Below are 11,230 nucleotides of genomic sequence, written 5' to 3' on the forward strand. Positions count from 1 at the left end.
GTTCTCCAGACCTATCTGTGTGATCTATGGTTTAACCTTCTTTGATCTATCTCAGGGTGGAATGTAACCTATAACTTATCATAGTTTCTCTCACACTATCTTACTCAGGTCTTACCATCATCTTCCTCGTTTTTATATATAAACGTCTTTACTCTTATATTCTTTGTCATTATTTACTTTTCTTCGGAACTCTGTAATATTGTAACCTAAATTTTATCAATCCTATTCCTAACCCTCAAAGTATGTTATTCTTGTATTTTTTTCTGTTATATGTTACCTTTTTCGTATATTTGCTAATCTTTGATCTACTCTTGTATACTTTGATCTATTCTTTTATCCTTTGATTTACTCTTTTCTCCTTTGATCTACTTTTTAATACTTTGATCTACTCTTTTATCCTTTGATCTACTCTTTTATCTTTTGATCTACTCTTTTTTATCCTTTCATGTACTCTTTTATCCCTTGATCTACTCTTTTATCCTTTGATATACTCTTTAATCCTTTGATTGATTTACTCTTGTATCCTTTGATCTACTCTTTTATCCTTTGATCTACTCTTTTATCCTTTAATCTACTCTTTTATTCTTTGATCTACTCTTTTCCTTTGATCTACTTTTTAATACTTTGATCTACTCTTTTATCCTTTCATCTACTCTTTTATCCTTTCATCTACTTTTTATCCTGTGATCTACTCTTTTTTATCCTTTGATCTACTCTCTATCTTTTGATCTCTCTTTATCTTTTGATCTACTCTTTATCCTTTGATCTACTCTCCATCCTTTGGTCTACTCGTAATCCTTTAATCTACTCCATATCCTTTTATTTACTCTTTATCCTTTCATCCACTCATTGTTCTTTGATCTCCTCTTCATTCTTTGGTCTACTCTTTATCTATTGATCTACTCTCTATCCTTTGGTCTACTCTTTATTCTTTGGTCTACTCTTTACACTTTGATTTACACTTTATCCTTTGGTCTTCTTTTTATCCCCGTTGATCTACTCTCTATCCTTTGATCTACTCTTTATTCTTTGATCTACTCTTTTCTTCTTTGATCTACTCTTGTATACTTTGATCTACTCTTTTATCCTTTCATCTACTCTTTATCCTTTGATCTACTCTTTTTAATACTTTGATCTACTCTTTTATCCTTTGATCTACTCTTTTATCTTTTGATCTCCTCTTTTTTATCCTTTCATGTACTCTTTTATCCCTTGATCTACTCTTTTATCCTTTGATATACTCTTTAATCCTTTGATTGATTTACTCTTGTATCCTTTGATCTACTCTTTTATCCTTTGATCTACTCTTTTATCCTTTAATCTACTCTTTTATTCTTTGATCTACTCTTTTCCTTTGATCTACTTTTTAATACTTTGATCTACTCTTTTATCCTTTCATCTACTCTTTTATCCTTTCATCTACTTTTTATCCTGTGATCTACTCTTTTTTATCCTTTGATCTACTCTCTATCTTTTGATCTCTCTTTATCTTTTGATCTACTCTTTATCCTTTGATCTACTCTCCATCCTTTGGTCTACTCGTAATCCTTTAATCTACTCCATATCCTTTTATTTACTCTTTATCCTTTCATCCACTCATTGTTCTTTGATCTCCTCTTCATTCTTTGGTCTACTCTTTATCTATTGATCTACTCTCTATCCTTTGGTCTACTCTTTATTCTTTGGTCTACTCTTTACACTTTGATTTACACTTTATCCTTTGGTCTTCTTTTTATCCCCGTTGATCTACTCTCTATCCTTTGATCTACTCTTTATTCTTTGATCTACTCTTTTCTTCTTTGATCTACTCTTGTATACTTTGATCTACTCTTTTATCCTTTGATCTATTTTATCCGATACAGTACTATAATATATTTAACGCTTAATTATTTATTATCTAATTTGTTTTCACAGCTCAGCTGAGGCTCACTGCGTTTCTCCTAAATGAGATGGATGGGTCACAATCTGGAATCTGAACAGTGGAATTTTTCCGTTAAAACCAAACTAGCTAAATTATTATCATTTTAAACAATATTTAACGAAAAAGAAGGCGTGACAAAAATCTATAATGACTCAGTTGAATAAGATAACTGTTGAATTTCTACTTTTAGCAAATATAACTAAAATTACGTCTCTACATCTTGGGAATCTGCAGTTTAGCAAATATAACTAAAATTACGTCTCTACATCTTGGGAATCTGCAGTTGTCCTGTCCTTTAAAATGTTGAACTGTGAATTCTGGTAGATAAAATTGCCGAAGTTTGAAATTAAAAAGGATTTTTGGGTTGGGCAGGGGTGTATTCAGAAATTATTGAATCATATTTAATAGGAGATAGATTAGGCCTGTAAATAATATGATCTCATTTGTATAGACTATATTGTATGTTTAAAACTGTAATTAATAATAAAAGTTGTATTTCCATTTTTTATTGCTTTCATTTTTTCATTATTTTAATTATTTTTTTTACATTATTAATACTGTTTTAATTTATGATATTCATCTCAAATTAAAGAAAAAGCTATTCGAAAAAATCATCCATATATATTCAAAAAGTATTTTTATTTTGTTGTTTATATATATTTTTTAGAAAATTCTTATGATTTATTATAATTACGTTATGTCAATAATTTTGCTAACAAAATTTTTAGTTTGTTTGTATTCCCGATTATTGTTGTTAAATACCTGTATATTTGTTTAATGTTATGTTTGTCTGTAGTTTGCCTGTGTATTCTGTATATAAAAGAAAAGTCGTGTACGCGTGAGTAAATCCTTAATTTTAATCCAGGATTTCTCTATTATTAAGATGGGGGTTGAAAACCCTGTCATCCAGGTCCTATTCACAGTCCAGCTCCAGGACCTTGAGTATTCATCAGATACAACCAGGAGCTGATGAACATTCGACGAGTGGGTTTTAACAGTCATCTCTCGAATCTTTTGTTCAATTTTAGCAAGATTTAAGTATGTGAAAACTCTATTTTTTCTGAACAGTAATTTTAGATAAGTGACGAATTATTAAAAAAGAACGGATTTATTCAAATTCATATATATATATTCTTACTCCAGGGTCCAATCTTGTTTTTTTACTTCAGGATTCATTCTTATTCTAGTTTTATTTTTACTCCAGGATTCAATCTTATTCTAGTTTTATTCTTACTCTAGAATGCATTCACATTCTTACTGCAGGATTCATTCACATTCTTACTCTAGGACTCATTCGTATTCTTGTTTTATTCTTACTCCTCGACTCATTCTTATTCTTGTTTTATTCTTTCTATAGGACTCATTCTTAATCTAGTTTTATTCTTACTCCAGGATTCATTCTTAATCTAGTTTTATTCTTAAACCAGGATTCATTCTTATTCTAGTTTTAGTCTTACTCCAGGGTTCATTCTTATTCTAGCTTTATTCTTACTTCAGCATTTATTCTTATTCTTGTTTTATTCTTTCTCCAGTACTCATTCTTATTCTAGTTTTATTCTTACTCCAGCATTCATTCTTATTCTTGTTTTATTCTTTCTCCAGGATTCTTTCTTATTCTAGTTTTATTCTTACTCCAGCATTTATTCTTATTCTTGTTTTAATCTTACTCTATAGACTCATTCTTATTCTAGTTGTATTCTTACTCCAGCAATCATTCTTAGTCGTGTTTTATTCTTACTATTGGACTCATTCTTATTCTTGTTTTATTTTTTCTATAGGACTCATTCTCAATCTAGTTTTATTCTTACTCCAGCATTCATTCTTATTCTAGTTTTATTCTTACTCCAGCATTCATTCTTATTCTAGTTTTATTTTTACTCCAGCATTCATACTTATTCTAGTTTTAGTCTTACTACAGGATTCATTCTTATTGTTTAAATCTTACTCCAGCATTCATTCTTATTCTTGTTTTATTCTTTCTCCAGGATTCATTCTTATTCTAGTTTTATTCTTACTCCAGCATTCATTCTTATTCTAGTTTCATTTTTACTCCAGCATTCATTCTTATTCTAGTTTTAGTCTTACTACAGGATTCATTCTTATACTTGTTTTAATCTTACTCTAGGACTCATTCTTATTCTAGTTTTATTCTTACTCCAGCATTCATTCTTAATCTAGTTTTATTCTTACTATTGGACTCATTCTTATTCTTGTTTTATTCTTTCTATAGGACTCATTCTCAATCTAGTTTTATTCTTACTCTTGGACTCATTCTTATTCTAGTTTTAGTCTTACTACTGGATTCATTCTTATTCTTGTTTTAATCTTACTCTAGGACTCATTCTTATTCTAGTTTTATTCTTACTCCAGCATTCATTCTTATTCTAGTTTTATTTTTACTCCAGCATTCATTCTTATTCCAGATTTATTCTTACTCCAGGATTCATTCTTATTCTAGTTTTATTTTTACTCCAGGATTCATTCTTATTCTAGTTTTATTCTTACTCCAGGATTCATTCTTATTCTAGTTTTATTTTTACTCCAAGGTTCATTCTTACTTAACGATTCAATAACACTTTCCTGTGAGCGGATTCTTACCCTAATTTTTATTCTTACTCTACGGTTCATAATCATTCCTCTTGAAGATTCTTATTATAATTCTTACTCTAAAGTTAAACCCTAAATAAGCCAAACATCAAAAGAATTTATCAAATGTCGTCTTGACAAGTTTTCAATGGGTTTTAGACTATTTTACGTAAATCTCGGTATTTGTGAAAATAGATAAATAGCCATGAATATGAAGGAACAGCTTCAAAGAGCTCCAAATAATCACTTGATTAAAAATTAATTTGCAACATAACATTATCAGCATTTGATGAATTCTTTCGATGTATGGCTTATTTAGGTTTTAACTTTAAGAAATGTCATTTAGTTTTTTTTCTTGGTTACATCATAATTACTCAGTTTATTTAATACTCGAAGGTCCAATTTTAATCTTTACTAGTACATAGGACTCAACGAATTCAACATTATCTTGATGTTAATCCAATTATCTCCAAAAAATGTTGTCAGAAAATGAAACGAGTGAAATCATTTTAGAAATCTAAAAAACTGATAAAATAAAAATAATCTGTAAGTAGGTATAACAACTCAGTTCATCTGAAATGCCTGAAAAAATCACTAGGAACAGTGGGAAGTCGGTCGCCGTCAATTATGTTAATATAATGAAAACGACTTTCGATTTAAAATTGGCTTTTTACCCAGCTTACTAACAACAAATATTACACTCAAACATGGAAACAAAGAAGCTGTCAATTTCAAGCTTCTTTTAGTTAACTTGTAAACTTGAATTTTGACAAAAGCTTGTTAGAGATCAAAACTTAAAAAGAAAAGTCGTCTTCATGTATTAATGCAAACACCGACAACTGTACCGACTGTACAAAGAACTCGCAAGAAATATAAATCCTTTCTAGACGAAACCTATTCAGGTTTTAAATGTCGTCGTCCATGTTAAATATTTCTCGTCTCAAAAAACATTGATATACTTTATTAAAAATAATAACACAGATATGTACAATGTATGTATATACGATATTTAATATTATGCAAATTATTCACCAAACCAAGATAAGAACATTTAGTATTTTCCTTTAAGAACAGGAAATAAAGAGACCACATTTTGTAGATATTATTAACTAATTACTTACAAAATTTTAAAGCGTCTGACAGTACTTTGACTAAATAAACAAATCGGACATATTTTCATTAAGCAGTTTCTAATACTTCGTCGGTTTTTAATTTTATCTTAAATCAATTCAAAGCTGGGATATTATAAATGAATTTTAAACTGGTTTAAATCAGATACTCGGATGAAAACTTTTAAATGCCTGCTCAGACTATTAACGAAAACTATGTAAATGCGTTTTACGAGCAACAATTATTTTTATTAAGTCAAGCTCAAAATGTAATTTAAAGTAGAATTTTAAAAATGTTTTTGTAAAATTTTTATGTTAAAAATTGTGATTTGCTGCGTCCATTTAATGATAAGTTTAATACGTGTTATGTGCCTAATAGATTTTGGAAATTCAAATTTTTTTTACAAATACATATTCACAGAATAAAGAGAAAAATAATAAATATATTATTGTACGATGAGAAAATGCTCGAATTTTATGTTTAAAGGTATTCAATCAAAATTGAAAATATAAATGATAAAAAAAAACTATTTATAGTCCCCAGCACCCAATTTCAAGATTTACATTCTTAAAACTATTTTTAGCAAACTTTCTTAACAATGAAGATATGAGGACATCGTATTATGCTTGAACAAGTAAACTAGATTTTGTAGAAAATGAATTTAAGATTTAGCCAAATTATAAGAAGTGAATTGAAGTGCATTTTGGATTAAGTAAACTTAGATTGGATGACATTTTAAAAGTGTTCTGGTTCAAAAGGATTTAATTTTCTGGTTCAGCCACATGTCGTGTTCTGAGAATTCAATCCAGGAGTTACAGTAGAGGTAATCTTAAGTCTCAATTGTGAACAGAAAATAGAAGGAATTAGGCAAGAAGAGCAGGAACAATATTTGTTAAGGAATTTTGCAAGAAAAAGAACTGAGGATCGCGTAGTTAGAAATGAAGGACAGGGGCTGATAATTAAAGAATTAAGCAGGAACTGAGAATTGGACAATTAGACTTGATGAGTAGAAACGGATGATTAAAGAATAAGGCATGAAGAGCAGGAACTGATGATAAAAGAATTAGGCATGAAGAGCAGGAACTGAGAACTCTTCAACCTGAAAAATGAGAATAATAAGTTGAAATTAATAAAAAGTTATGCATAGGGCAACTTTTATACAACTATTTTGATCGCAAACACGCAAAACTACCCCCCCCCCCCAAGTTAATCTAAAAATCATTTGTCTAAATGTTTAGTAAATTAAGATCCAAACCTCCGAGTCTGAATCATCTCCGACTAGTCCATCCCGTTCCTCTGTGTTAACTGGTTGGAATCCATCTTTACTCCGTCCAAGGATATCTCCCAGACCCCAGGCTTTCTGTTTGTTAGTTTCCATCATTGTACCTTAAATCAAGTCAAATCAAGTCAAATCAAGTCAAATCAAGTCAAATAAAGTCAAGCCAAATCAAGCCAAATCAAGCCATATCAAGCCAAGCCAAGCCAAATCAAGCCAAATCAAGCCAAATCAAGCCATATCAAGCCAAGCCAAGCCAAATCAAGCCAAATCAAGCCAAATCAAGCCATATCAAGCCAAGCCAAGCCAAATCAAGCCAAATCAAGCCAAGTCAAGCCAAGCCAAGCCAAGCCAAACCAAGCCAAACCAAGCCAAGCCAAGCCAAGCCAAGCCAAGCTAAGCCAAGCCAAGCCAAGTCAAGTCAAGTCAAGTCAAATCAAACTTTTAAAAAGGGAGGTCCTATCTATCCAAGATTGAACCTCGAGATGACTTTACTAAATCAGCATACATAGACAATAACAATAACATTCTTATAAATTCAATATGGCTTTACAAAATAATAGAACATAAAGATTATGATAGTCATGATCATGATAAAAATTTCATTTTCATTCAAAACTAACTAAAAACGGAATATTTTTGTCATTTTTGGCTTTTTAGTAATTAGTTAAAAAATTTTAATGATTGAAGATAAACACCAATTATTGTTTTTGGTACTATTTCATTGGTGTATGGTTAAAAAATCACTACTACTCCCGGCCCCCGACTTTCCTTCTTAAAGATTTGTTACTGTTAATATATTTGAGCGTTTAAAGGTTCACATTGGTGAATAAGGGAATTTAAGGGACATTTTTTGGTTAATTTTATTAAAGATGTAAAAAAATTGACTGTTTTACCTAATTTTCGCGCAAGGTATGAAATTAGCAACCAATTTATTCATAATTCAATTATAGTTTATCCTATCCTAGGGGGATACGTTTTCAAGAATTTTCAATAATAATTTTTATTAAAAATTAGTTGAACTTTTAAAGAAATTTTTTTAACCATTTTGATACGTTTCCTAAAAAATACATTCAGTCCTGTTACCCCGGTTCTTTTTTCATATTTGGCGAAAACGCCCTTTAAAAATATTTTTGAATATTTACCTTTCCCGCGTTTCCTGCATTTTCTAATTGCCAGACAGCACATTATCAGAATAGTCAGGGGAACAGATAACGCTGCAGCTACTATCACAGAGTCTGAAACAACACTAAATTGACAAAAATGTTTTTTCTATAATTAACAAAATGGAGATACGGTAAAGTGACTGGCAAATATAAATAGCGAGTCCTAGCAACCAACATTACTTGTCTTAATAATGTTACAGCTTTACCTAAATAAATGTTGAATGTTAACAAGATTTTAATAAAATAAATATTTTCTAGGAAGTCTCATTTACTATCTCTTAAATCTAAATAGCATCAAAAGCTGTGGTTTCCCAACAAACTTAATTTTACCTACTTTCTACAGTCTAAATTTCTAATGGATAACCCTAATTTTTATATTTTTTTCATAATTACTATATTTAAGTTAATCTCAATGACGATTTAAAATTAGTCACTGAATTCCTGGACAAAACCCAGGTTTATCGGGACACGGACAAAATAATTTCTTACATGAAACATCGGGCATAAGTTTGCTTGCTCCGGTCATGAAGCTGGGCAGCTGCGGAGATCCTGCAGGGGCCAGGTTAGGTGTAGAGAAGGGTGTGACCGGAGTGGGGGCTGCAGCTGAAGGCTGTCCTGAAGAAAAAGCGGTAACTTTATGTATAAAGAAGACATTTCGCAAAAAGAATATCGAAAATTTTTCCAAGATGGTATGACCGTACGAGTAACGCAAAACTCATCATAATTTGTAGAACATAGTCTGTCCAATCAAAACAAATAACAGATTGTAGCCTTAGCCTTTGACTTCAGTAGTGGATCGAAGTTTCAAAATCTTTCCATGTCCTGGTTTTACAGCCCAGACTTATTCAAAAGTTGAAAAAAACATTCCTTTAGTTGTAGTTTTGCGAGGTTCCCAGCCAACTAGCTGACGTCAAGCAATACAGACTTATACATTTTTAGGGGAAATATTTTAAAAATCAACTTTTGACCAATTGAAAAAACTCCTCCGGAAGAAAAATCATTTTAAATGAGTTTTGTAAGGTGTAAACATAAAAGCTAAAATTCGTTTTAAAAAGAAAAATAATTTATTTAAAACTAAGATTCAAGTTAGAATTTTATTGTTTTAATTAAAACGTATAAATGTTAGTTCATAATTGTTAACACATAATAAACAATAAAACAAAGCACAACAAAAAGCCATGCAACAAGCAAAATAAAGAACATGCAAAGCCCCAAACAAAAAAAAACTTAATCAAACTTAATATCAAATAAATATCAAAATAACTAAAAAGGGTGAGTTGAAAAAGTAAGAATGAGATTTCGCACACTATACTTCGGCGCAAAAATGAGATTTCTAGTAAAAAATGGTTTTGTGAGAAAAAAAAAATAGAAACCAACAAAGTAAAAACAAAAAAATCTTTACTTTTTTACATATAAAAACTACATGCAAGAAAAATTTGAGGAAAAAGTTGAATTTATATAAATTTACTGGACAAATATTAGCCCAAAAAGCCAAGTAAAGTTTGAACAAGACTAAGGGTATGTGTCGGGGTGGTGTAAGGCCCACCGTTCATTAGTTTCCACACTTTGAAGGGGGACAGCTCTACCACATAGATGGTGCCACCGTCGCTGGAGACTGCAACGTCGTGAGGGTTCTGGAGTCCGTCAGTAACCTATAATACAAGGATTTTATATAATATATCTTGCACCTTCTTGATATATCAGTTAAATTTAATGAAAAAGATTTTTTAGCTGATCTTACTTGTTTTAGTTCATCTATTTTTATGTTAACTTTTCTGAAAACATTAATTTTGTAACAAAAAGTAAAAAAAGGAAAAATCTTGCAAAAAAAATTTAATTTAGTAAAATTGGTTCTTGCTGGGATACAAAAGTGAATAATTCTTAAATCTTTAAAAGGTGGATATTTTTAGCTTAAATTGGTCAAAATGGCGCTTTACCGAGCGATTAAGTTGTACTCGTTGTTCTGATGAAAAGTGCATGAGGTACTATTTTTTTGTTTTTATTACTAAAACGGAAATGTAATTCCTAGATTTTTAAAAATGCGCGTAAATAATTGAAGCTCGACTTGATTCTTGACAGTCCGTTCTTGCTTTAAAATCATTATTTTTTTATCTACCTGCCATGTTCCATCAAGTTTTCCTGTTTCCATGTTGATAATGTATCCCATGGGTTTCTGTCCGAACGGAGAAAAGTCGGGACCACTAACAGCATGCAGTTTTCCGTCTGTAATATAAAAAATAATTAATAAACGAAGTTAAATATTGTAGAATTGAATCATTAAAAATAAAATGCCATTACAATTATAATTTTTTTTAAGTAAAATGTATAAGAATGGCTGAATCTTTTTAAAACTCACAGATCTCCAAATATTCATAAAATTAAGATAAAAAGTGATGGAAACCCCAAGGTACATAGGACGGGGAAATATAATGAATTTACTAGGTTTTCAGGGCGCCCCTTTTTCTTAAAACAATTTTAGCTTTAATACTCTTGCTATTCTTCAAGTTCCCATTCTCCCTTTGTAAATTCACTTAATACAAACTTTAAATAAAAAAATAGATTTCCACATTTTTCAAATACTTTATCTTTGAAGTTCCATTAACCTATGTGTGTGTTTGGCATTTGATTTGACATAAAAAATTTAACGTTTGTTAGATATAGACGACTTGCCAAATTTATAAAAACTTTAACGTTTTTATAAAATCACAACTCCAAAACGTAAACATATCTTACTTGCATATGCAACACTGAATATCCTGGATCCGAACTCCGGAGGCTGAATTGATCTCGTGAACTCTCCTGACTCGGTGTTAAAGCATTGGACACGTCCATTCTCTCTATCCGCTACACATAGCTCCGCCCTATCCTCAGCTAGGGCTAGACCGTGAGGAACATTGAAGTTATACGGTCCCTGAACATCAACAATAATAATAATTTATAGATCGAAAATATAATAAAAAAAAAGTGACAAATGATGAAAAGGAACCCAAGGGCCGAATGATTTTCGAGTAATTCAGGTTTCACTTTTGATTAACCCCCTAATTTCTAAATATATCATGTACCTTACATGATGTCCGTAAAGCCTTGGTAAGTTATCTCTATATCGGGTAAGAGAGAGTATAAAATTTTCAAAAAGTTACCCTCTCCTGCATGGGGGGATATTCAATGCTC

At 30.7% G+C, this 11,230-nt stretch overlaps 1 protein-coding gene across 1 annotated transcript in view; it reads right to left on the reverse strand.

The window, feature by feature from the left end:
• Positions 1–6,096: 6,096 nt before the first annotated feature.
• LOC111695161 (peptidyl-glycine alpha-amidating monooxygenase B) overlaps positions 6,097–11,230 on the reverse strand; it is an 18,673-nt gene continuing 13,539 nt past the window's right edge. The window contains exons 20-26 of the mRNA XM_023464376.1: positions 10,793–10,970; positions 10,176–10,282; positions 9,606–9,711; positions 8,549–8,674; positions 8,039–8,131; positions 6,873–7,003; positions 6,097–6,716 (exon numbers count right to left, since the gene is read on the reverse strand). Of these exons, the coding sequence (XP_023320144.1) occupies positions 6,681–6,716; positions 6,873–7,003; positions 8,039–8,131; positions 8,549–8,674; positions 9,606–9,711; positions 10,176–10,282; positions 10,793–10,970 (777 nt within the window). The 3' untranslated portion in view covers positions 6,097–6,680. The remainder of the gene's footprint in view (positions 6,717–6,872; positions 7,004–8,038; positions 8,132–8,548; positions 8,675–9,605; positions 9,712–10,175; positions 10,283–10,792; positions 10,971–11,230) is intronic.

The sequence above is a fragment of the Eurytemora carolleeae genome, unplaced genomic scaffold (genome assembly GCF_000591075.1).
Source record: "Eurytemora carolleeae unplaced genomic scaffold, Eaff_2.0 scaffold217, whole genome shotgun sequence".
In the NCBI taxonomy this organism is placed as follows: domain Eukaryota; kingdom Metazoa; phylum Arthropoda; class Copepoda; order Calanoida; family Temoridae; genus Eurytemora; species Eurytemora carolleeae.